Source organism: Macaca nemestrina, chromosome 10 (genome assembly GCF_043159975.1).
Source record: "Macaca nemestrina isolate mMacNem1 chromosome 10, mMacNem.hap1, whole genome shotgun sequence".
NCBI lineage: Eukaryota > Metazoa > Chordata > Mammalia > Primates > Cercopithecidae > Macaca > Macaca nemestrina.
Window position 1 is genome coordinate 69,579,943 of NC_092134.1, and position 27,747 is coordinate 69,607,689.

General features: G+C 42.4%; 1 protein-coding gene across 3 annotated transcripts in view; it reads right to left on the reverse strand.

Moving 5' to 3' along the window:
- Positions 1–14,515, reverse strand: part of LOC105474026 (SLIT-ROBO Rho GTPase activating protein 1) — a 303,892-nt gene extending 289,377 nt beyond the window's left edge. Inside the window, exon 1 of one of the 3 annotated variants that reach the window (XR_011609066.1) lies at positions 14,074–14,512. Coding sequence is in view for 2 of the 3 variants with exons in the window: in XM_071071504.1 (XP_070927605.1) it covers positions 14,074–14,140 (67 nt within the window). In the remaining variant the exon portion in view is untranslated. Of the gene's footprint in view, positions 1–14,073 lie in introns of all 3 variants that reach the window. The other 2 variants (XM_071071504.1, XM_071071505.1) reach the window with 2 other exon arrangements.
- Positions 14,516–27,747: the final 13,232 nt, after the last annotated feature.

The following is a 27,747-nucleotide window of genomic DNA, read 5'->3' on the forward strand; positions in this document are numbered from 1 at the left end:
GAAAGAAATATTTCAAAGTTTCAAACTCTTCCACAAAATAGAGAAGCAATACTCTCCCACTCACTCTGCGAGGCTAGTGTAACTTAGATTCGTGGCCAGGCCTGGTGGCTCTATGCCTGTAATCCCAGCACTTTGAAAGGCCGAGGCAAGAGGACTGTTTGAGCCCAGGAATTCTCTGAGTCCAGGAGTTCAAGACCAGCCTGGGCAACAAAGTGAAGCCCCATCTCCCCAACACCCCCTCCAAAAAAAACACAGATAGGAAATGAGACAAGGACATTATTAAAAAGGAAAACCATAGGTCTGTTTTCTCCCCAAGAATTTAAAGACAAAAATACTAGATATTAGCAAATGGAATCCAACGGTGTACACAGACAGACAGACACACACACACACGCACACACATACGTACACACCACACACAAAATACAACGAAGATAGCCTTAAAGCAAAGAAAGTTAAATACTAGGAAATCTATAAATATTACTCATCACATTAACAGAGTAAAGAAGAAAAAGCATAGTATCAACAGATTCAAAAAAAAAGAAGATAACATGCAACCACCTATTAATGATTAAAACTCAAGTAAACAAAGAATACAAAAGATTTGCACTTTACCTATTAAAGAGTATCTACAATAAACTGAAAACAACCATCATTCTTCAAGTGAGGAGAGGCTTGAAAGCATTCCTTTCTCAATGGAAAACAAGAATGCCAAGGTTGGCACTTTCACTAATTCTGTACTGGAAATTCTGCCTAAGACAAAAATGCAAGAAAAATAAATCCATAGAGCTTATAAATGAGAAAATAAAATCATCTTTATTTATAAATAATGAGTGTTTTTTTTTTTACCAAAAAAGGGAACAAATTCTTTGAAATAACAGGCTAGCAAAGTGGCTATGTAAAAGTAAATTGCGGCCAGGCACAGTGGCTCATGCCTATAATCCCAGTACTTTGGGAGGCCAAGGCGAGAGGATCACTTGATATCAGGAGTTTGAGATCAGCCTGGCCAACATGGTGAAACCCTGTCTTTACTAAAAATAGAAAAAAAATTGCCAGGTATGGTGGTGCACTCCTGTAATACCAGCTACTTTGGAGGCTGAGGCAGGAGAATTGCTTAAACGTGGGAGGCAGAGGTTGCAGTGAGCCAAGATCATGCCACTGCACTCCAGCCTGGGTGACAGAGCAAGACTTCATCTCAAAAAAAAAAAAAGAGTAAATTGCAGACCAGGCACGGTGGCTCACACCTGTAATCCCAGCACTTTGGGAGGCCAAGGCAGGCAGATCATCTGAGGATGGGAGTTTGAGACCAGGCTCGCCAACATGGAGAAATCCTGTCTCTACTAAAAATACAAAATTAGCCAGGCGTGGTGGAGCATGCCTGTAATCCCAGCTACTTGGGAGGCTGAGGCAAGAGAATCGCTTGAACCTGGGAGGCGGAGGTTGCAGTGAGCCGAGATCGCACCAGTGCACTCCAGCCTGGGCAAGTGAAACTCCATCTCAAAAAAAAAAAAAAAAAGTAAATTGCATTTCTGCATAATAGAAACTAGAAAACAATCTTGAAAGAGATCTCATGAACATTAGTCATAAAAATAGCATCCTGATATAAATCTAATGAAAAACATCAAAAATATAAAACTTTACACAAAGATATTTTAAAACAACTAAATAAGTGAAGGAATACTCATATTCACAGCTAGGAAGAACTAATATATAGATGCCAATTCTTCCCTAATTGATTTATAATTTCATGCAATTTCAATGAAAATGGCAATGTGTTTTCAATGGAAGGCAAACTAATTCTAAAATTTATTTGGAAGAGAAAGGAGCATGATCAGAAGATACTTCTGAAAAAAGAAGAAAGAGGGGAGATTTAGCTTACCAGACATAAAGACTTATTACAAAGCTATAGTAGTTAAGATAGTGTGACTATGCTATTGGCGCAAGAATAAATTAATCACGGAACATGACAGAGTGTCCAAAAATACAGTTCTGTATATGTGAAACTTTCATCAAAACAGAAGCAGCTAGCGTATCTTTTCGTTAAAAAGACTATTAGTAAATGGAACCCCAAAAAAGGTCACTTATATGAAAAGAACTCTAAAAAAAACCCTAGCTCAAAAAAATAAAAAATAAACTTCAGATGAATTAAAAATATATGCTGAAAGCAAAATTTTAAAGCATTTAGAAGATGACACAGACAGATATCTTCCTAACTTTAAAGTGGGGAAGGATTATTTAAACATCAAATATAAATAATTGATACATGTGAACAAATTAAAAATGAACAACTTATATTTATTAAGAGGATCTTTTTATTTATTTATTTATTTTATTTATTATTTAGAGATGGGGTTTCGCTCTTGTTACCCAGGCTGGAGGGCAATGGTGCAATCGATCTTGGCTCACCTCCGCCTCCTGGGTTCAGATGATTCTCCTGCCTCAGCCTCCCAAGTAGCTGGGAATACCAGCACCCGCCACCATGCCCAGCTAATTTTTGTATTTTTAGTAGAGATGGTGTGTCACCAGGTTGGCCAGGCTGATCTCAAACTCCTGACCTCAGGTGATCCACCTGCCTTGGCCTCCCAATATGCTGGGATTACAGGCATGAGCCACCACGCCCAGACTAGAGGATCTTTTTAAAAGTGAAAACACAAGCTACAGACTGGGAGCAGATATTTGCAACAGATACAACTGGCAGGAGATTAACATCACGAACATACTAAAACAAAACAAAACTCAAAAATCAGTTAGATATACAGACCTATTACGTACCTACAAAAATTAAAAATAAAAAGAGAAAATCATTCTGGCCAGGCACAGTGGCTCACGCCTGTAATCCCAGCACTTTGGAAGGCCGAGGCAGGCGATCACTTGAGAGCCCAGGAGTTCAAGACCAGCCTGGGCAACATGGTGAAACCCCATCTCTACTAAAACATACAAAAATTAGCCCGGGGTGGTGGTGCACGCCTGTAGTCCCAGCTACTTGGGAAGCTGACGCACGAGCATCACCTGAACCTGGGAGGTGGAGGTTGCAGTGAGCCGCAAAGATGGCGCCACTGCACCGTAGCCTAGCTGATAGAGTGAGACTCTCCCCTCCAAAAAAAAAAAAAGAACTTCATGGTGACTGCTGCTTGTCTACCAAAATCTGTTCTTTCATGCTGTGACCATCAAGTTATAATTAGAAACACGGCCATCCAGAAAGACTACATTTCCCAGCTTCCCTTGCAGCAAGATGTGGCCATGCTGGTTAAATAAGTGGAAAGTATATGTACTACTAAGGGCTGGGTTTGAAAACCTTGGACATGTGCTCCTTAAGGCTGATTTTCCTTCCTGTAAGCCAAAACACTGAAATACTTAAAACCTGGTTTCGAAGAGTAGGCAAGTTCGTTTATCTAGGTGATGGCAGAACCACAAGATGGAAGAAACCTTAATAATGGGGCAAAGATATCCTGGTGGCCTGGATTGGACATATCCAGTCTGTTACCCAAGAAAGAAAAAAACTCTCTGTTTTAAAGTTACTGTTTAGGGGAGTTCTCTTTATTATAATATCTTAGCCTCTACCTTAACTAATACATTGCTCAATGCTATGTGTTTTTCAGGCTGTGAACTCTCCTCCCCTGCTAATAAGAGAAAGGCTTGACATTACCTGGTAAAGTTGAACATGCACATTCCCCATGACCCAGCAAGTACACCTAGAGAAAGTCTTCTTGTACACCAGGAGACACCTACAGCATTTTATACACTATTATTATTCATGAGAGCAAAAAAAACTATAACTCAAATGTCATATAGAATGAATCAATAGCTTGTAGTATTTTTTATGCACTGGAATATTATGCACCAGAGAAAGCACACAGTGTGGCAGTGAAATTATAGTCACATACATTAATGTAGATTAATCTTTTTTTTTTTTTTTTTTTTTTTTTTTTTGAGACGGAGTCTCGCTGTGTCTCCCAGGCTGGAGTGCAGTGGCGTGATCTCGGCTCACTGCAAGCTCCGCCTCCCGGGTTCACGCCATTCTCCCGCCTCAGCCTCCCAAGTAGCTGAGACTACAGGCGCCCGCCACCACGCCCGGCTAGCTTTTTGTATTTTTAGTAGAGACGGGGTTTCACCATGTTAGCCAGTATAGTCTCGATCTCCTGACCTCGTGATCCACCCGCCTCGGCCTCCCAAAGTGGATTAATCTTAACATAATAATATTGACTATAAAATTGAAGTCATAAGAATACATATTATTAATTTTTTATTAGGGAAAATTTCAAGCATATGCAAAAATAAAGAGAATAATATAATTAACCTCATGCACCCACTGATTGTCAATTCATGGTATTTTATCTGTATCCCTACCTATTTCTTCCCTCCCCAAGATTATTTTCGAAAAAATCCCGGAAGTCCTAATTTCATCCATTATTACTCAGCATGTATCTTTAAAAGATAAAGATTTGTTATATATGCCAAAACACTACTACTCCAATTTTAAAAATGTATACCAATTCATCATGTTAAAAATTCAGAAAATGTTCGAATGGCCCTATATTCTTGATATATGAATGCATCCTAATCAAAACTATAGAGAAAGCTACAAAATGATAGTAAAGCTTTACAGAAAACAAGGGAATGATTAATACTATATCCAGAATTGTTGAGTGGCAGTGGCAATGAAGGGAGATTTGCTAGGAAAGGGACAATCCATGGGGGTTTCTAAGGCACTGGTAATGTTCTACTTCTTAACCTGGGTGGCTAGTACCGAGGTGTTCAAAGCCATTATTCTTTAAACTGTAAATAATCATTTTCTGTACCTGTTTGTATGTATATTTCACAAAGCAAGCCAGCAAATAAACAAGCAAGTTTGCTCTCCCAAACACACAAGCTAACTAAGCTCAAAGCAAGGAAAAACCAAAGTATATCAATGAGTTGTAAACAAACGAGAAATCTGGTTGTCCTATGGACAAATCTGATTACCAGAGGTTTGATCCAGAGGCTAAGCTTTGCTTGGATTTACCTTACCCACTACTCTACTCAAGGAGGCTGGAGTTGAAAGTCAGATTCCTACATTTGGCCTGAAAATTTACCAAAGGCCAGGTATACAGTGGCTCAAAGACGCAGAAAGTACTAACTATACTAAACAGGAAAGTTAAGCAGAAATTCCTCCTCCCGTGCATTATAGCTTGTTTTGCACATACACAATTCAGCGTATCCCTCAGGGTGCCCACGCAAAGCAATGGTGACTGGCTCACTGTGGGTGCTGAAAACTGTTAGCTCTGGTTATGACTATCTTTAATTATTATTTCACCTTCCATTTTACAGTCTTTCTTCAATTATTATAAAACAATTAACCATATCATAAAATGTTCTTCAAAAACCAGTGGTAAAGACTGCATAACATTGCATGTATAAAGTCAGTTAACAATTTACCAATGGAATTTAATTAACCATTCCCCACTGTTGGACATTTAGAATGTTTCCAGCTGTATGACTTTCTAAAGAAATTATAAACCATTTGAATTCAACTTAAAATTTTGTGGTAATAGGCCGGGCACAGAGGCTCACACCTGTAATCCCAGTACTTTGGGAGGCTGAGGTGGGTGGATCACCTGACATCAGGAGTTCGAGACCGGCCTGGCCAACATGGTGAAACCCCGTCTCTCCTAAAAATACAAAAAATTAGCCAGGTGTGGTGGCGGGCACCCGTATTCCCAGCTACTCATGAGTCTAAGGCAGGAGAATTGCTCAAACCCAGGAAGTAGAGGTTGCAGTGAGCTGAGATCGTGCCATTGCACTCCAGCCTGGGCAACAAGAGTGAAACTCCATCTCAAAAAAAAAAAAAAAAAAATGTGTGGTAATACTTGTTTGGACATCCTACACAATTCTGAATGATCACCATGTTTATTTGCAGTATAAAGGAATTATGATTCCAAATTATTCCTCTTCTCATGTAATAAATGTTTAATGAGCCCTGTACACTAAAGGGTGTGGGAGATAGACAATGATTTCTAATATCAAAGTGCTTTCTAGTGAAACAGAAGCAAATTAGCAGTCATAAGTGAAATTTTCATTCCTACATTGATTTTAAAAGAAAACACTTTTCTCAAGACTATGAGATTAAGTCAGTGACTTTATCTGATGTCATAAGAATCTTTTTCACCCCCAGGTAAGTAAAATCCACTGACTGAACTACAGTTCTCATTTTCCATACAGCATCACTGAACAGAGGTAGAGACAATTTAAAACAAAAGTTATTCTTAAATACATGGCAGCCCAGAGCCAGGAAATGTGCTGTTAGCCTTTGTTACTTGCACTTGGATGAAAAATAATGACAAAATATAAAATCCACCTTATAATGAGCTGGGAATCTGTATGCTTTGTCTATTCTATTTCCCTTTTAAATTCCACCATGAAACTCACTCCATTCTAAAAGCACATGGCACTCTCTTAGGATAATTCAAGATGAGTCCACTTTGGAATTCATTCTGGTAAAAAGACTAGCGATTACATATTTGAATTTCAAAAACTTATCTAAATCAGAATGCAACAAGATACAGCAGATAGAACAACAGGCTGGGCAAGGTGGCTCATGCCTGTAATCTCAGCACTTTGCAAGGCCCAAGGTTCAAGCAGGCAGATCACTTGAGCTTAGGAGTTTGAAACCAGCAACATGGCCAAAACCCTTTCTCTACAAAAAATACAAAAATCATCCAGGCATGATGGCAGGTGCCTATAGTCCCAGCTACACCGGAGGCTGAGGTGGCAGGATCACCTGAGCCTGGGGAGGGCGAGGCTGCAGTGAGCTGAGCCGAGATTGGGTCACTGTGCTCCAGCCTGAGCAACGGAGTGAGACCCTGCCTCAAAAAAAAAAAAAAAAAACAAAAAAACAAAAAACAGTAGATGGAAAGAAAACCAGCATTAAACAGATAACAATTACTAACATTTATTGACTATTATGTGCCAAGCCTGTGATAAATGTTTTCCTCACTGCAATCTCACAAAGACAACAAGGAGGCCAGGTGCAGTGGCTCACGCCTGTAATCCCAGCACTTGGGGAAGCTGAGGTGGGTGGATCGCTTGAGGTCAGGAGTTCGAGACCAGCCTGGCCAACATAGTAAAACTCTGTCTCTCCTAAAAATACAAAAACATTAGCTGGGCATGGTGGAGCATGCCTGTAATCCTAGCTGCTTGGGAGGCTGAGGTAGGAGGATCACTTGAATCTGAGAGTCACACGACTGCACTCCAGCCTGGGTGACAGAGCAAGACTCGGTCTCAAAAAAAAGAAAAAGAAAGAAAATTTAAAAAGACAACAAGGTAAATACTACGATTTTCCCTATTTTACAGATGAAGAAATTGACTCTTAGAGGTCACACAACTAATCAGTGACAAGGCTAGACTGCTAACACCAAAGTTCCTGCTTTTTTAAAAAAATTATTTATTTATTTTTTAAAAATTAGAGATGGTGTCTCGCCATGTTGACCAGGCTGGTCTCAAACTCCTGGTCTCAAGTGATCCTTCCATCTCAGCCTCCCAAAGTGCTGAAATTACAGGTGTGAGCCACCGTGCTTGGCCCAGAATTCCTGGTTTTAAACACCACGTTCTGTTTCTTTCCAGTCTAACACATCAACAGGGGAGAGTAAATAATGCTGTCAATAAATTAGAAAGTAGTTCTGAGCTGACAAAAATCCCTGTACATAACTGTCTCTAATCCAAACTTCTTTTTTTTCGAGATGGAGTCTCACTCTGTCGCCCAGGCTGGAGTGCAGTGGCACAATCTCAGCTTACTGCAACCTCCGCCTCCTAGGTTCAAGCGATTCTCGTGCCTCAGCCTCCAGAGTAGCTGGGATTATAGATGCATGCCACCACACCAGCTAATTTTTGTGTTTTTAGTAGAGACGAGGCTTCACCATGTTGCCCAGGCTGGTCTCAAACTCCTGGGCTCAAGCAATCCACCCACCTCGGCCTCCCAAAGTGCTAGGATTGATTACAGGCATGAGCTACCATGCCCAGACTCTAATCCAAATTTCTGCCTTCAAACTGCTAAAGCATAAACAGACTAATTAGACAAACAATTTATTCCCTTTTCTTTATCTTGTTGTTTGAATTGAAGTAAAAATAGGTAGCATGAATAAAAATTTTTAAACTGTCTCTCCTTGGCCAGGCACGGTGGCTCATGCCCATAATCCCAGCACTTTGGGACACTGACGCAGGAGTTCAGGAGTTTGAGACCAGTCTGGGCAACGTGGCGAAACCCTATCTTTACAAAAAAAAAAAAAAAAAAAAAAAAGCCAGGTATGGTGGTGTGTACCTACAGTCCCATCTACTTGGAGTGCTGAGGCAGAAGAATCGCTTGACCCCAGGAGGTCAAGGCTGCAGTGAGCCTTGTTCACCCACTGCACTCTAGCCTGGGTGACAAAGTGAGACCCTGTCTTGAAGAAAAAAAAAAAAAAAAGAAATTGTCTGGCCAATTTACAAAGACTCTAAAACCCAGAACAGACTTGAAGTTGTCTGACTATGTCTATGTCAACATAGCACAGGAGTAAACAAACCAATCTAGATTGTCAGAGCTGAGATTTACTATCCTGTATTATAATCCAGCCCTCATGTGTTTCAGAAGGTCATGCTTTGCTCAAAATTTTCTCTAAAACTATCCCTTAATATATTCTGAAGTTCATGAAACTAATCGGGTTTTCAGGGCACTGTAAAGGCCTTGTTGCAGTAGCTGCAATTAGCTTCAGCAAAACATCAAGCAAATCACATTTGTACATATTAACCATGTTGTTTTTCTAGACCTTAAAAGCCACCATGTGAAGCTGCTGCCTGGGTATTGTGGTCTCTTGAAATGGTCCTGGTGAAAAAAACAACTTGGTTAGAGTTAATCAATGTAATTAACTCCTGTTCACAGACGATGGTTTCTACGCTCTCTTAGGTCCAACAATGACTCCTTCAATGAATGCAAAGTCTAAATAGGTAACTGTTCTATCTCCTATTTAGATATCTACTTTGTGAGGAATCTAAAAGTGAATTCTCGCTACTGAAAAGAAGATAACCTGGGTTCTGGTCCCAGGTATGTCACTGTTAATTGTGTAACTCTATCATTAAGCCTCCCTGCATCATGTAATGACTGGGTTGGAGAAAAAAATGTTACAGGTCCCTCCCAGCTATAAAGTTTTAATTCGTAACTTAAATTGCTGTCACTTCCAATTCTATGTTAGAAGAAAGAACATAAGATGCAGACACAGTTGCACCATGGCATGATGCAAGGCCATACCAAATCAAATTGGCATTTCCTCATGTTCCATCTGCTACTAAAATGTATTATTTGTATGTCAGGCTGCAGAGTGGTCAAAGAACAACAGATTTTCTTGGCACTCCCTATACATTTTGCATGTAGATAAATATGGTGCTATCTCTAGGAAAATACTACAAATAATAACTGTCAATTCTTAGCAACTAGCAACATACATTATTAAAAACAAACACAGTCTTTCATCTATAAGTTCCACTTCACAAAACATGTCTTTTTGAGTATTTTTCGTTCCCATATGCGTGGCTCCACAATAGTTTTGCTGCGGAATACAAGAATTACATAGATCACTAAAGTCCATAGATAATCTCAAAACCTTCTGTTAGCCAATTATTCAATCCCTTCCACTGCTATACTAGTTGCCAGAGATGCTAACAAATAGCATAGTCAACTGGTTTGGGTTTCATACACTTTTCAAGACATGCTTGCTTTTTAATGGCCTATTCAAACAAGAGATTTATTTCTCTTAATTCTAAGTCTTTGAGAATTTGACCAAGAGGCATGAAATGCTCAATTCATTCTTTAAAACTGTTGCTTGGGGTCCCCTTTTGTCCCCGATTCAAACCTATCCATTGTTTAACCACTTGTATCATTCCTGATTCTTCTCTGTCTTACGATTCTGTGCTACACTTCTCTGCATGTGGTTTTGATTACTGTTTTTTCTGTATTCTTTATTGTATTATATTTTAATTCTCCAAGAACTCAATTTATACAGTGTCCATGAACTTATGAAATAAAAGTGAAAGCAAAAATGATTCTCCCCAAAACAGAGCAGCCAAGAGAAAACTTAAAAAGCTTGAAAATTTTATGAAGCAATTAATATGAACTGATATGACATCTTCAACTAGAGTCAAAGACACTTAGGATTACAAAAATTAGTCAGGCATGGTGGTGTGCGCCTGTAGTCCCAGCTACTTGGGAGGCTGAGGCACGAGAATCACTTGAACTTGGACTTGAACCCAGAAGGCGGAGGTTGCAGTGATCCATGATCATGCCACTGCACTCCAGCTTGGGTGACAGAGTGAGACTGTGTCTCAAAAAGAAAAAAAAAAAACAAAGACACTTAGGATGAAGAGAATTCCAATTCCTTATCTTATAGATAAGAAAACCAAAACCCAGAGAGAGGCTAAGTGACTTGCCCAAAATTATACACACAACTAGATACATCTATGATCTTATACACAAAATTACAAATTATCACCAGGAATAGTTCTTTTCACAGTTAAGAATAGCCCCTTGAAGTCTGTTCCCAAAACCTGTGCAGGCAGCCACAATGGCGAAATTCCATATCTGTGCCAGATGCAGTGGCTCATGCCTATAATCTCAGCATTTTGGGATGCTGAGGCGGGCAGATCACCTGAGGTCAGGAGTTCGAGACCAGCCTGGCCAACGTGTCGAAATCCCATCTCTACTAAAAATACAAAAATTTGCTGGGCATGGTGGTGTGTGCATGTAATTCCAACTACTCCGGAGGCTAAGGCAGGAGAATCACTTGAACCCAGGAGGCGGGGGTTGCAGTGAGCCGAGATCACGCCACTGCACTCTGGCTTGGGCGGCAGAGTGATTCTCCATTTTATGTGTGTATGTGTATATATATATATCTCCTATTTAGATATCTATATCTATATATATATATAAGATATATATACACACATACACATACATATATATATAAAAAAAATTAAAAATAAAAAAAATTCCATATCTGAAGTCATTCCTTTAGGTCTAAACATTATCTCAAAAATTCCGAGATAAATAGAGTTGTTATTAGGGAAAATGGGAGAGAGTAAGAGAGGAAAATATTCTAGGGTGTTAGGTTCTAAGTTAGAACGTCAAAAAACATACATATAATCAGAATGACTCTTGAAATCACCCACACACCTAAGTCACCTAGAGAGTCCAATATGTATGTTTATTAATTGTGTTCTTCTTGAGACGGAGTCTCGCTCTGTCAGCCAGTCTGGAGTGCAGTGGTGCAATTTCAGCTCACTGTAACTTCTGCCTCCTGGGTTCAAGCAATTCTCCTGACTCAGTCTCCAGAGTAGCTGAGATTACAGGCATGCACCACCACATCCAGCTAATTTTTGTATTTTTAGTAGAGACACGGTTTCACCATGTTGGCCAGGCTGGTCTCAACCTCAAGTGATCCGCCCACCTTGGCCTCCCAAGGTGCTGGGATTCCAGGCTTGAGCCACCGTGCCTGGCCTAGGCTTATGTCTTAATGAGTTCCACAGAGCTAGGTTTTTCTTCAGCAATAGAACAGAATTTTTTTTTTTTTATCGTCAGATAAAGTTGCTGACTGTAATTTAAAAAGCAGGTTGTTCCAAATACATATACCTTTGTTTATTTATTTATTTATTTATTAGACAGAGTCTCATTCTGTCACCCAGGCTGGAGTGCAGTGATGTGATCTCAGCTCACTGTAACCTCTGCCTCCTGGGTTCAAGTGGAACCACAGGCACACTGGGACCACAGGTGTGTGCCACCACACCTAGCTAATTTTTGTATTTTTTGGTAGAGATGTGGTTTATCTACCAAAATGTTGGCCAGGCTGGTCTCGGACTCCTGACCCCAAGTGATCTGCCTGCCTCAGCCTCCCAAAATGCTGAGATTACAGGCATGCACCACTGCATCTGGCCCCAAAACACAGACCTTTAAATAACAGACAGCACTCTGCGAGGGTAGAGAAAAACCAGAGTCTTGTCTCCCATGCTGTCCTTACTAAGGGGCCTACTCTCCCTGCATTGGACAGCTGGCCTCATGCACTATTTGCCTGTTATTTTTCTCCCACTCTCTTCTTGATTTGCCTAGAAGTACCAGGTGAATTTGTGCCATTTAATGCTTATATGATCTGACTCCGTGATATTCCCTTATTCCCACTTTTGTGTATGGATGTAGTGATCTAGGTTAGATACTGGATGTGTAGGTTACTGAAGGAGGAGGTAAAGCCTGGACACAGGGCAGGCAGGTACAGTGAAGAGTCCTAAAGCAGCCTAGGGACTTGTGGGTGTGTGAAAGGGAGAAGTGTTGAAGGAAATAGGGAGAAGGTCACTGGCTGTGGGAGAGACTTAGTTCCAAATGTGATTTTCACCAAGTTCATGATTTTTCTTCCGTTTGAATTTGACAGACACATTGCAACACATCCCATTTCGCTGATTTTCCAATAAGGATTTGATCACTGGCAAGTGACCTTACAGCAAAGATAAAGAAATCAACATTTGGAAGTGCATTTGCCAATTAGAGCTCCAGGCGGCAGAAAAACCAGACCGCCACCCCTTGAAGACCTGCCACAAAGAGCCATGTGGAAAAACTGCACAGAGAAATGGTGGTTGTGAACAAGAGTACTGCCTTGGAATGAAAGGTTTTAGGCTATGTTGGACTCACCGAAAAAAGAAAGGTTAGTCGCATTAGAAAGTTTACCTGGCTCTAAGAAAATAACGGCTAACACAACTTCCATAGCAATAAAACAAGTTCCTGTAAGTATAAATTATCATAATTCCAAGCAGACAAAAATCTGTGTCTACTGAACAATGTTTAGCTTAACTCCGTTATGGGGTCAGCCTAAAGATAACCTAAGTTATCTTGCATATTGTGTCTGCTGTGGCCACAATGAGTTGGTCTCGATTCACACTGGATGATACAGGATTTCTCCACCAGGTCCTCTCACAGGACTCCAGGCATTTTTACAACTTGACCACACAAAAGAACACTCAGGCTGCTCCTCCCTTGCTCAAGGGAAGTACAGTAATGCCTTTCTCCGTAACCCTTTCATAAGACTGTGCATAGACAAACACAGGTGTGTACATAACAATCTTTATGAACTTTGCATTGAATGTGTCAAAGAACAGCGGGCGATCCCAACATTCCATCCATTGTCTCAATCAGGAAAGCTACTCCTGAGACATCAGGAAAGAGGAGGAAAAAATTCAACTAACATATGTTTACGAAACACTTCAGCAGCAAAAAATACTTGTATTGGAGAGAAAATATATTTTTTTTAATCACAAGGCATAGAAAGTAAAAATAATTAATCAGCCTTAATTAGGTTTCCTTCATTAGTTGACAATGCAAATCGATTGAAACTACTACTCAAATATTCAAACCTTCATTTTACATGCAAGTGGCTTCCAGCAAATGATAAAGCAATATTCCCATGTGAATGTGAAAGATGGCAATGAATTCTGGCCCATTATAAAGGAGGAGTCAGATTCCACTAGTCACTGCTTCGTTTAACTGCCAGGCTTTCAGGGAGCTATTTAATAAAAGGGGGACTCGCCCTAATAAATTGTGAGCGGTGTAAATAGGTGAGCATTGTAAATACCTGAAATAGCCTGCACTCAATGAGGCTGGAGACCGCGTGGGGTTCACAGACTTTACAAATATGATTCCGTAAAAAAATTACATAGTGACAATCATACTATTTAAAAAGAATAATGACGGTGATAATAATAGCTGGACAGGATGCATCTCTGCTGTCTGCTTCCCATAGAAGTTGCCCAGCTGAAGGTGGTTAAGTTAAAGCCAGTTCTCTCCCCATTGGAGATGCGGGCTGGCAGCTGGCGAGGGGAGGTCACCGGTTTCCAGCTTCCCGTGGGTTTGACGGGACTGGGATTGCAACTGGGAACTAAGTGACTTGTAGGAAGCCCGGGTGGCTCAGCCAGGGCTCGAGCTGTCCCCTCACCACCTTCCTCCCACGCAGACACCAAGTTAGAAACGCAACTCCACAAGCACAATGACAAGAAGGCACACAAAAGGAGCAAGGCAGCCGCTCCCATCCTTACCTTTGACTTGACTTTCATACTCGGCTATGATCTCTTTGTCCTTCTTGAATCGGCTCGGGGTGGACATTATCCAGCTGTTCTGGGTTTGCTTTCAATGGGCAAGTTCTGTTCAGTGGTCACAACCAGTTCTCCTTGGAGAGGCAGAGTTGTACTCTCACACGCCGGGAATCCAGAGGCAGCGCCGACCCGAGGGAAGGGAGGAGGGAGAGGAGAGGGAGGAGGAGGAGGGAAAAAGGAGCGAGTAGAGAGGACTAGATTAGCCCGGGCGCTGGCACCATACTCTCGGAATTGAGCTCCGTCGGTGATCCCAGGGAATCCCCGGGGTCGGGGCTGGAGAGGCCGGACACGCAGGCAAACTCCAGCGAGCGAGTGGCGGGGGACGTCTCCCTGCCCACCTCGCCGAGAGCCCAGCCACTTCCTCTACGGCCGCTGGGCGGGCGCGGGGCTCGCGCCGGCGCTCCGCACCATTGTTCGAGACACGCACCGGGCGCCCGGGACAGGGCCAGCGGCGGAGAGCAGGCGCCGGGAACGCGCCCAGGTCGAGCGCCACAACCCTCCCTTCCTGCCTCCAGCCGCCGGCTCCGGCGCTCAATGGTCCCTCCCGGGCTGGGGATGCTGCTGCCACGGCCGCCGCTCCTCTGCCCGCAGACACCGCCGCTACCGCTCGGCAGGCGAAAGGAATCGCAATCCTAACGCGAGTCCCCGCTGCTGCTGGGAGGGTGAAGGCGGCGACGCTGAGACGCGCCCTGGGCACAGCCCCGGCGGAGTTTAGGTCTCTATAGCCGGCGCCGCGAGAGGCCTCTGCCTCCCTGGCCGCGGTGCGCCCAGGCTGCCTTTCTCTGCGTCCCCCTTTCCGCTGCTGCCCCCAGGAGGCCGCCGGTGACAGGCACACTCGCACACGCACGCGGGAGCCGCGCCCCCGGCGGCCGCAAAGTTGAGGATGCACATACGGCTCGCGCCTCGCGGGCGCCCGGCGAGCGATCTGCGGGCGGCGGCTGCTCCGGGCTCCGCCAGGCGGGGCTAGGCTCGCGGGAGCGGACGGCGCTCGGGTCTGTGCCCTTCTCCGTCCAAGCCCCCGCCCCTGCTCCGCGAGGAAACGCCTGGCTGGTCCGGGAAGATGGATGCCTGTTGTGGCCAACCGCAGCTCGGCCCCGCGCGCCGAGCCCAGGAGGCCGTGGGCGGCGCCCCCCGCACCTCTCCGCCGAGGCGCCGCTTCACCGCTGGCCGAGGTCGTGGCTCCGGCTGCAGGAAAACCTCTTCCCGACCTGTGGGACCGCCTTCGGGCTCTGGCGGGGGCTCTGGTGGGGCTTTTGCCAGAATCTAATGGGGAAGTCCAGAGTTGGATGTCTCCATGACACAAAGGGACGTTACTCCGAGACACTGGACCCCAGTAGAAAAACTGAACACTGAATTGTGAATGACCTGGCTGTTAATCCAAAAAGCGCGAAGCTCTTCAATCGAGGCGGAGAAAAACACCCACCTTGAACACCATATCCTCTATTCCTACAAGTAACTAGGGAAGCTAGGATGGTGGGAAAGCGACGGTATGGGAAGTCACACGGTGTTGTTCGCTTACTTATTTATTTACTAAACTCCAGATTTTATTCCGATTTTACTAATGTTTTCTACTAGAGTCATTTCTGTTCCAAGATCCAACACAGGACGCCACATTTCACTTAGTACTTTTACAATTTTTTTTTCTTTGTTTTGGGTTTTTTTGGTTTGTTTTTTTTGTTGTTGTTGTTTTGTTTTTGTTTTTGTTTTTTGAGACAGAGTCTCAGTCTCGCCCAGGCTGGAGTGCAGGGGCACGATCTCTGCTTACTGCAACCTCCGCCTCCCGGGTTCAAGTGATTCTCCTGGTTCAGGCCTCAAGAGTGGTGTGACTACAGGCACCCGCCACTATGCCTGGGTAGTTTTTGTATTTTTAGTAGAGAAAGGGTTTTGCCATGTTGTCCAGGCTGGTCTTGAACTCCTGACCTCAAGTGATCCGCTCACCTCGGCCTCCCAAAGTGGTGGGATTACAGGTGTGAGCCATGGCGCCCAGCCTCATTTTTAACAGATACCTTTTACAAGATCTGTCATGTCTAGTCTCTTTTTATTTTATTTGTTTATTTTCATTTTAGTACACACGGGGGTCTCCCTATGTTGTCCAGGCTGATCTGAAACTCTAGTCTCTTTTTGAACAATATAACGAAGAATTTACCTTGCCATCCTCGCATGGTTCAGGTGTTATTTGTGTTAAGTACTTTAAATCCATCCTTGCCAGCCTGTTAAACTTTTTTATTCTTTTTTTTTTTTTTTTTTTTTTTTTGTAGAGATGAGGCCTTGCTCTATTGCCCAGGCCGGTCTCAAACTCCCGGCCTCAAAAGATTCTGGCTGGGCACGGTGGCTCACGCCTGTAATCCCAGCACTTTGGGAGACCGAGGTGGGCATATCACGAGGTCAAGAGTTCGAGACCAGCCTGGCCAACATGGTGAAACCCTGTCTCTACTAAAAATACAAAAATTAGCCGGGCATGGTGGCATGTGCCTGTAATCCCAGCTACTCAGGAGGCTGAAGCAGGAGAATCACTTGAACCCAGAGGGTGGAGGTTGCAGTGAGCCGAGATTGCACCACTGCACTCCAGCCTGGGCGACAGAGCAAGACTCCTTCTCAAAAAAACAAAAACAAACAAACAAAACAACAACAACAAAAATTCTCCAATCTCAGCCTCCCAAAGCACTGGGATTACAGCCATCAGCCACCACACCTGGTTTTGTTAGCCTTTTTGTCTCACAGTTACCACTTGAGATATTTACTGACTCCCTTCAAATCAATTCTCAAATATTATGGACCTGATTTCTCAAAATGATGTGTCCGAAGGCGTGTCCCCTATCAAGTGTTTTCCCTGCAAGATCTAAAGAAAGTAGGGACTTTTAGACTTTGATCATTCTTTCATGTATCCAGTGGTCGGCTCTCCAGTTCTTAACTGTGTGCCAAACACCAACCTAGGAACTAGGGGATTCAGAGATTAACACTGCCGGAAAGGATCATACAGTCTATTATTGTATAAATAAATAATTACAAGAGGTACAATAATGCTGTAAGAGAGAGAAATACTCCCAGTCTTGGGAGCACTGGGGATGGAAAAACAGACTGCAAAAGAGGATTGGGTGTAAGAGTTCGCAGAGGAGTGGTATTTGAGCTGGATTTAAAGGATGAATAGTAAGTAGCTGGCAACTTTAGGGAGGCAAAGGGATGCATTCCAGGGAAAAGGAAGAGTGTTATACTCTAGAGGAATTGCAAATAGAGTGACAAGATATCTTCCACTAAGATACAAGATCTCTGATAGATGGTGAAAAATAATGTAAAATTTTTAATATATGTATATGCATGTGTCAGCTGATAGTATGTGGACATTGTTAATCGCACTGCTTTTTTAAAATTTAATTTTAGCAAATTTTTTTTTTACTTCATAACAACAGAATATATGTAAAGAAAATATGCCAATTTTTTTTTTTTTTTTTTTTTTAGTTTTTTTTCATTTTACCATACAGGCGGTTATACTACGGCACCCCTGGCTGCCCTAATTTCACGTGGAGTTGTCTTATGTAAGAGTGTACGGTGAAGAGAGAGCAGAGGCTGGAAAGGAAGGTCAGGGCCAGCTGGGAGAGTCCTCCTGTGCCATGCTAAGATCTTGGACACAGTTCTGCAGACAGCAGGGAGCCTTTTACGTAGAGAAGCATCACGATCAGATTTGTGTTTTATAAAGATAACTTTTGGCAGTGTAGAAGGATGGGTTAGCCAATAGAGAAAGAGAGGCCAGGCAGGCAGCCCACTTAGGTGATAATCATAGTCACATCTAAATGGAATTCATATCCATGGTGCTGTTGGGATTTGTTTCATATTTGCACCTGGGAAGGACAAGTTGACAGCAGAGATTGCAGCACCTAGAAATGAATTGTTGCCTGAGTCTAGACCTAAACCAGTGTGTTGCAAACAAGCCCCAGAGACAGGGTGCCCAGAGGTGAATCCTAAATCTGCTCTTTCCTAAGGGATCTGGTAAAAATTACTATTTCTCTCTAGGCCTTAATTTGTAAAATGGGTTACAGACTATCGTCATCTGTAAAATTGGTTAATGCCTAAGTCCTGGGGATGTTATAAGCACTTACTGAGATGAACCCTTTAAAGTACTTGTAGGCCATGGTATACACCCAGTGTATACACACCCAGTGAGTATTAGTTATCTTTACTATTATTATCTCAGTTTTACTCTTCCTAATAGAAAGCTATCTAAAAATCAGAGATAGGCTGGGCATGGCGGCTCATGCCTGTAATCTAAACACTTCAGGAGGCTGAGGTGGGAGGATTGCTTGAGCCCAGGGGTACAAGACCAGCCTCATTTCTACAAAGAATAAATAAAGATCAGAGATAATATTTCATCTTTAATTTTATTATGGTGTCCAATACACAGTCAATAAAATGTATTGAATATTAATGCCACCATTGGTAGGCCACCATTTTACTGTTGTTGAAGATGGGATATACCCATTAAGGTAAGAATTTTGCACACATTCTCAGAAGAACCCTACATGGTGGACACCATTGTCCTCATTTTACAGATAAGAATCTGGAGGCTCAGAAAGTTCAGTAAATGTCTGGCCTGGCAGAGTCAGAATTCCAGTTCACATCTGCCTATCTCCAAAGTAGGTACTCTTTCCAACTTTCCATTCTGCTTCCTATGAACTTACGATTCCTTTAAACTTGTGAAGTGAGTTCAAATAAATAAAATGTGTGTGACTGAGTCATGGGTTTCTATTGGTGGATCTCTTTTCTGATCCAGCTGTTTAGTGTAATGAACAAGTCAATTCGTCTTTCCATTATTTTCTTTTAACTTTTTTTTTTTTTTGACACAGAGTCTCGCTTGCCTAGGTTGGAGTGCAGTGACATGATCTCAGCTCACTGTAGCCTCCACCTCCTGGGTTCAAGTGATTGTCCTGCCTCAGCCTCCCGAGTAGCTGGGACTACAGGCGCCCGCCACCTCGCACGGTTAGTTTTTCGTATTTTTAGTAGAGATGGGATTTCACCATGTTGGCCAGGCTAGACTCGAACTCCTGGCCTCTGGTGATCCGCCCATCTAGCCCTCCCAAAGTGCTGGGATTACAGGCATGAGCCACTGCGCCCAGCCAGTATTTCTGTAATTTTCATTTTTCAGATTTTCTTTATCTTTCCCATAGTTAAGAACCCATTTCAGCTTACAAAGTTGGGTATGGAGAATGCCTGTGATTTAAAATCCAGAAAGCCAGGGTGACCCGTTTGGGAGACAGGCAACCCTGGTTCTGGCTCTCCCGCCAGTTCTCTGTGACTTTGCTCCACCTTGTGGTAGCTCTTTTCTAGCTCTAAAACAAGAAAGACTGCACTTGGCCCCAGAAAACCTGCCTCTCCCCTGCCACACTCCCATTCTTTAGGGACATGTGAGAAATCTGGGGTGCCTGATGGTTGGGACCACTGCTACATACTAATCCACTCTGTTATCTAGCATGGTCCTTTTTAGACTGCCCCCAAAGTTCCATATGTAGAAGTTAATTTACCACTTGACCATATGCCCTGGGATAAGTAAGAGTATGCACGGGGGTCCCTATAGCTACAAAATAAATCATGCACCCTACTGCAGCATCACTTTGGCTCAGTGGTAAATAAAATTATTTTCTAAAAATTAACACACATATTTTAAAGAGTCAATGCCAAATTCACACAGCTGTTTTTGTTTGTTTGTTTGTTTGTTCGTTTTAGCTGTAGTTTTTTGTGGATTTTTTTTTTTTTTTTTTTTTTTTTTTGAGACAGATTCTCACTCTGTCACCCAAGCTGGAGTACAGTGGCACAATCACCTACCAGGTTCAGGCAATCTTCCCACCTCAGCCTCCTGAGGAGCTGGGACTACAAATGTGCACCACCACACCTGGCTAATTTTTGTGTTGTTTTGGTAAAGACCAGATTTCACCACATTGCCCAGGCTGGTCTTGAACTCCTGAATTCAAGCAATCCACCTGCCTGAGCCTCCCAAAGTGCAGGATTACAGGCTTGAGCCACCAGGCCTGACTAGCTGTGGTACTAGCCTTTAGGAATTTCATGTCTGGGGCCGGGCGCGGTGGCTCACGCCTGTAATCCCAGCACTTTGGGAGGCCCAGGCGGGCGGATCACCTGACATCGGGAGTTAGAGACCAGCCTGACCAACATGGAAAAAGCCCATCTGTACTAAAAATACAAAGGTAGCCGGGCATGGTGGCGCATGCCTGTAATCCCAGCTACTCTGGAGGTTGAGGCAGGAGAATCACTTGAACCCAGGAGGCAGAGGTTGTGCTAAGCCAAGATCGCGTCGTTGCACTCCAGCCTGGGCAACAAAAACAAAGCTCTTACCTCAAAAAAAAAAAAAAAGGAATTTCATGTCTGAAATGGGCCGTTCTGCTACTCCTCCTAACATAAAGGATACACTCTCCCCTGCCAATATTCTAGGTTTTATTTCTGGGTCCAGCCAGAGCTTCAGAATACAGATTGCTCTGCACACCTATTTTATATTGTCATGATTCTGTAACCCTTTGGCTTCTCAAATTACTTGCAGTATTGGTTTCAGTGGATTGCATTTTGGTATCATGTCTTGGGACAATGTGTTATCGAATATGACCTTAACATTGATCGCATATGTCAGAATCACTTTGGGAATGTGTTTCAAATTTGGACACATGGGATCTACGTTACCCGTTTTAAAGTGACACTTCTCAACTTTGATGTGCACACAAGTCACCTGGGGATCTTGATAAAATGCGGTTCCGGTTTCTTCTGGAATGAGGCCTAAGATCCTGCCTTTTTCATAACCTCCTAGGCCGTGTCAATAATGCTGTCATAAAGACCACATGTGGAAGAGCAAGGAAACATTAGGGTCTGAATTTTGGGTGCCTGGGAAGTTCTCATGTGATTCTTATGCGTGAGAATCTTTGCTCAAGGCTAAGGGATATTAAAATAATATACTTATAAAAGATTTACTGCATGTACTCAAGTAACACTGATGACATTATCAATACTTTTGTTTCAATTTAATGTGTCCCTAAGAACCTGGACGATTTTCTCAAAGATTATTATTACTATTTTATCTGTAAGATAGAGATAATTACCCTAACAGGTTGTGGTAGGCACTGAGTGCAAAGTATATATAATATAAAGCACTCAGCACCAAGTCTGGCACAGATAAATATTGGTTATCATTGTCATTGGTATTACTTCAATGTAGAATAAGAAGGTCTAAATTTATAGTAAAATCATTGCAGTTGTCGAGGACCTTGTAGCTTATTCATCTGTCCTATTTACCTTCTTGTTGGAACTTTATGTTAGTTGAGGATTTCTTGGATATTAATGGGCTTGCTTTGTAGCCTATTATTAGCTTACTGTATGTCCACACTTTATTATACACTACCTCAAATATTTTATAGAATGATTTGTATAGTCTATTCAATTCTAATCAACAGATATTTATTATCTATTAAGTTGAACCACACAACATTGCTGATATTTGATCATTTTTGACATAAAAATGGCGATATTGTATTATTCAACCCAACACTGTGAGCCCCGCACTTTGTGATTGGTGTGAACAAAATCCAACAATAAAAACCCACTTCTGAATAGATTTGTGCAGGGTTCAACTGCACAAATCTAAGGAAATCCCACTCATTCATAGGTTGGATTAGTCCAGTGCAGTTTGCCAGATAGTCAATCAAGAAATATTAATTATTGCTTTTTTTTTTTTTTTTTTTTTTTTTTTTGAGACAGAGTCTCGCTCTGTCGCCCAGGCTGGAGTGCAGTGGCTGGATCTCAGCTCACTGCAAGCTCCGCCTCCCGGGTTTACGCCATTCTCCTGCCTCAGCCTCCCGAGTAGCTGGGACTACAGGCGCCCACCACCTCGCCCGGCTAGTTTTTTTTTGTATTTTTTAGTAGAGACGGGGTTTCACCGTGTTAGCCAGGATGGTCTCGATCTCCTGACCTCGTGATTCGCCCGTCTCGGCCTCCCAAAGTGCTGGGATTACAGGCTTGAGCCACCGTGCCCGGCCAAGAAATATTAATTATTGTTTTCAAAGAAACTTGGCCCATAATTTAACAGCAGCTTGTCTAAATGGACCGTATAAATTTCCATTTTCCCTCTTTTGGCAGCAAAATAGTAAAGACAAGCTGTCAAATGATCTTGCCAATTCCATTCTGATGCACTTTCCCTGGCAGAAAAGAGGATGGAATGAAACAATAAAGGTGAGTTTCGATGAGGCCCTGAAAGGATTGGTACAGGAAAGAATGATGAAAGACAGGCGGAGAGAGAAAGGACAAAAAAGAAAGAGGTAAAGAAATGGAATGTCACAGAGAGAAAAGGCAAAAGAGAGCAATGAAATGAATGATTATTCAAAATGTTCAATTGTATAATTTAGCTTTCCTCCCCCCAAAAAAAACTTGTCTCTGATTTTCAAGAAAACTATTTAAAGCTAAAATAAATCAGGGCTTTAAACTCTTTTGTTTTGTTTCAGTGAAGTTGCTCTATAATATTTTTAGCCATCTGCTCAAAAATCACCTGTTTCCACTTTGCACAAATCATTTTTAAAACAGAATTTGCTTTACTTAATGTCGTATTAATAACTTCTAAACACCCACACATAACAGCCTTCTCATCAGAGCTACTATTTTCTGCTTTTGAAATTCTACTACAGCTTCCCATGTGGCTCTGCACAATATAAGCAGAATATGAATATTCAATGAACCTATCCTGATGAAAGTATTAAATCCCATCACTTACACACACACACAAAAAAAGATTGTATTATTACTCAGAGGAAAACAGCCAAAGTTAGACAAGAAATGGCAGTTGTAATTCAGTCATCAGAGTTAGAGATAAATTGGTTTATAAAGCAAGCTGTAACAAAAGATTTATTATACCAAGAAATACATGTATCTCTCTAATGCTTATATTTTAGGAGATAAATGACAGACTCCTTCTTTTCTTGCCATTATACTTTGGCAGCAGACGTTTTGAGGCTGCCTAATTCTGTCACCTCTTCTACAAAGAAACAGTCTGTGGCGTTAGTCCTCATTTTACACACAGATCTGCTGTTAGTGAGTGTGCAAGGGAAATCTAGTGTTGGTAGAGTCCTATTTAAATGTAACAGAGACATTTGTTATTTGAAAGAATCTCATGGTATCTATCGCCTTTTCGTAAAGGAAAGAACATTTTTGGAAAACAATTATCACCTGTCCTAGATTTTTGGTATAAATTTGAATTCTTATGAAGTAGGTCTTTCTTTAAATTAGCTGTTCTCAAACCAATCAGAACCAATGCTTTCTTAAAGAAATAAAAGCCATAAATTATTGCATTTTAAAAGCAGTTTCAAGTTTACAGAAAAATTGGGCAGAAAGTACAAGGAGTTCCCATAAACTTCCTTACCCTGCCATTTCTCCTATTCTAAACATCTTGTGGTTGTGTGATACACTTGTTACAATTGAGAGTCAATATTGATATATGACTATTAACTGAAGCCCATAGTTTACATTAGGGTTCACTCTTTGTGCTGTGCATTCCAGGGGTTTTGATAAATATATAATGACATGTATCCACTAAAACAGTATCATACAGAAGAGTTTCAAGGCCCTACTTTTACAGAATTTGAACCCTCCCCCCGCCTTTTTTTTTTTTTTTTTTTCCAGATGGAATTTCGTTCTTGTTGCCCAGGCTGGAATTCTTGTGCCTCATCTTCCCGAGTAGCTGGGACTACAGGCAACCACTACCATGCCTGGATAATTTTTTTTTTTTTTGGTATTTTTAGTAGAGATGGGGCTTTACCATATTGGTCAGGCTGGTCTTGAACTCCTGACCTCAGGTGACCCGCCCACCTGGGCCTCCCAAAGTGCTGAGATTACAGGCGTGAGCCACCACGCCCAGCCTGAAATCCCTTTTTATAATAAAAATTTTGTAACATCTCATTTACTATTCTAAAAGAGAACTTATAGAAAATAAAATGAGACGTATGTGGTGGCTCACACCTGTAATCCTAGCACTTTGGGAGGCCAAGGCAAGAGGATCACTTGAGGCCAGGAGTTCGAGAGCAGCCTGGGCAACTTAGAGAGACCCCTGTATGTAGAAAAAAAAATTAAACAAACAAAAACAAAACAAAACAAAAAAACTAGTTGGGCATGGTTGCACGTACCAGTAGTCTCAGCTACTTGGGAGGCTGAGGCAGGAGGATTGTTTGAGCTCAGGAGTTCAAAGCTGCAGTGAGCTAATGTGCCATTGCACTCCAGCCTGGGTGACAGAGTGTGACCCTGTCTCTTAGGAAAAAAAAAAAGCAAGAAAAAAAATATGTATCTACCTTGTATTTTTCTTCATAAAGTCAATATTTAACTGTAACATGGACACATTAAAAGAAGGTAAATCATGATTAAATGATATATGTTTAAATATGCAAATACTCAGAACTGCTATAATAGAAAACTTAATGAAGCAGTCAGAGGCTTGTACCTACTTATAACTAATAAATTTAGATATAAGAGAAACAGGACAGGCATGGTGGCTGACACCTGTAATTCTAGCATTTTGGGAGGCCCAGGTGGGCAGATCACTTGAGCCCAGGAGTTTGAAACCAGGCTGGGCAGCACAGTGAAACCCCATCTCTACAAAAAATCAAAAAATTAGCCGGTGTGGTGGCATTTGCCTGTGGTCCTAGCTACATCAGACACCGGAGGCTGAGGCTGAAGGATTGCCTGAGCCCAGGAGCAACACAGCAACACCCTGTCTCAGAGAGAGAGAGAGATGGAGAGACAGAGAGAAAGAGAGAGAAGAGAGAGAGAGAGAGAATCAGACCAGAATATACCCTAAAAAAAGAGAGAAAGAAGTAATAAGACCAGAATATAGTCTGTACAGGATTTACAAGGGAGGCTGAGGTAGGCGGATGCCTTAAGCTTAGGCGTTCGAGACCAGTCTGGGCAACATGGTGAAGCCCTGTCTCTACAAAAAATACAAAAATTAGTTGGGTGTGGTGGTGAGTGCCTGTTGTCCCAGCTCCTTGGGAGGTTGAGGTGGGAGGATCACTTGAGCCCAGGAAGCAGAGATTGAAGTGAGCTGAGATTGCACTGCTGCACTCCAGCCTGAACAACAGAGTGAGATCCTGTCTCAAACAAACGAACAAACAAACAAACAAATGTAAAAGGCAATAAAATACAGAGGTATGTGCGAATGCTTAGATGATTTAAATCAATATTTCACACACACGAATACCTGGTGGGATAATCTAACATTGGACCCATCCACTAAATGCTAATATCCTTTCTTCCTAAAATATTGTGACAAGCCAGAATACCCCCTTACATGTCCAAAAAAGAAGCAATTCAGCTTCCTTTGGCCCCTGAAAAGCAATTCTACTTCTACTGAAAACCACACTATTAAAAGTCTGTGCAACTGTAGAGACTAGCATCACCCTTGTTTCCTTGGGGCTTTTTTTCTGAACAATTTTTCCTGGCCCATCATCTGAATTTTTTTTTTTTTTTCTTGAGACAGAATCTTACTTCGCTGTCCAGGCTGGGGTGCAGTGGTGCAATCTCAGCTCACTGCAACCTCTGCCTCCCGGGTTCAAGCAATTCTCATGCCTCAGCCAGGCGCCACCATGCTGGCTACTTTTTGTGTTTTTGGTAGAGATGGGGTTTCACCATGTTGTGAGCTGGTCTCAAACTTCTGACCTCAGGTGATCTGCCCTCCTTGGCCTCCCAAAGTGCTGGGATTACAGGTATGAGCCACGGCACACAGCCTGAATTTTTCTTAAAAGACCTCACAATTCGATGTATATCTTATTTCATATGCTGTGGGCCAGCATGTTCCGTAGTGAGGAACCTTCATTCCATGGGATACAAGATGATCTATTGGAGTTTGGAAAGACAATATTGCAATGTCTATGTTCTTTATTTAGTTTCTATTTTTGAGTACATTGTATTTTGTAAATAAAGCATTACCACGGTATTACCTGCATTTAGTTTATAAAAATAAGTATGCAGATATTGAGATTGCATGTTCAAAATTTTTTGCTGATGGAGTTATGATAAAAAATAGTTTGCAAAACCCTTTCTACAAGTACACTCAGATACAGAGTAGCAGACACAACTTGTCTTTGACTTCGGCCACATCTTATATCCTTTCAGATTCCCGAGGTACCAGCAGTGATCATTGTTTTGTTTTGTTGTTGAGATGGAGTCTTGCTCTGTCGCCCAGGCTGGAGTGCAACAGCACTATCTCAGCTCACTGCAACCTCCGCCTCCCAGGTTCAAGCCATTCTCTTGCCTCAGCCTCCCGAATAGCTGGGATTACAGGCACCCGCCACCATACCCAGTCAATTTTTTGTGTTTTCAGTAGAGACGGGGTTTCGCCATTTTGGCCACGCTGGTCTCAAAGTGCTGGCCTCAGGTGATTCACCCGCCTCGGCCTCCCAAAGTGTTGGGATTAGAGGCGTGAGCCACCGCACCTGGCCTCCAGCAGTGATTCTTGTTATTTTGGGTGAGGTACATTTGTGATAGACATGAGGGCCCTTCATGACTGACCTCTGTAACAATCCAGCCACCACTCCTGCCTGCATCGGCTCCCGCCATACTCAACTCTTACTGCTCCTGTGTCTTATACCCCCCAACCACCTTCACATTTTTGCAGGGACTGTGCCTCTGCTCCAAACTGTTCAGGGGGAGGGGGTGGAAATTTTCCCCTATGCTCTTAGGTTCATTCTCTAGAGGTGTGCGAGTTAAACTGATAAAATACAGATTCGCTGGAGGAGAAAAAGTTTATTCGTGTGCACATAATAGCTAACAGAAGTAGTTAGCTCCCTCATGGTTAAAGTTAGAGGCTTATATGCCTAATTTAGTAGGAAAAAGGGAATGGGGAGAAGAGGCTTCTCTGGGAAGAACCAGTAAGTTTCTTTAGGAGAGACAAATGAGATTTTAGGTGAGCAAATGGGGAATAAGAAAGTTGTGATGTGTTTGTTTCTGCAGGTGCACGTGGTCTTTCCATCTTCCTCATAGCCATGACGATCCTCTGGAGAAGAGATTTATAGTAGCCCCCTTTTCCCAGAAATTGCTGCTTTGATTCAGATAAGAAAAGTTCTGAGAGGCTGCTTCTTTCTTGAGTCTCAATAGTCTTCAGCATAAAGTAATCTTCATACCAACTCTGGAGTTCCAAGTTGGTCCCCACAGAACACACACACACACATACACACGCACAACACATGCATGCTTGCATACATACACTATACCCACCCTACAGACATTGTTTTGCCTGGCTAATGTCTTTTATTTATTTATTTATTTATTTATTTATTTATTTGCTTATTTATTTATTTTTGAGACAAGGTCTCGTTCTGTCACCCGGCTGAAGTGTAGTGCTGCCAACAAGGCTCACTGCAGCCTCGACCTCCTGGCCTCAAGCAATTCTCTCACCTCAACCTCCTGAGTAGCTGGACCCATAGGCACATACCACCATGCCTGGCTAATTTTTAAAGATTTTCTCCTAGGCTCCAAGCCATCCACTTGCCTCGGCCTCCCGAAGTGCTGGGATTACAGGCGTGAGCCACTGTGCCCCGCCTTTTCGAACTTTAAAACTCTGCGATACCATCATCCTGGGAAAAGTTTCCCTTA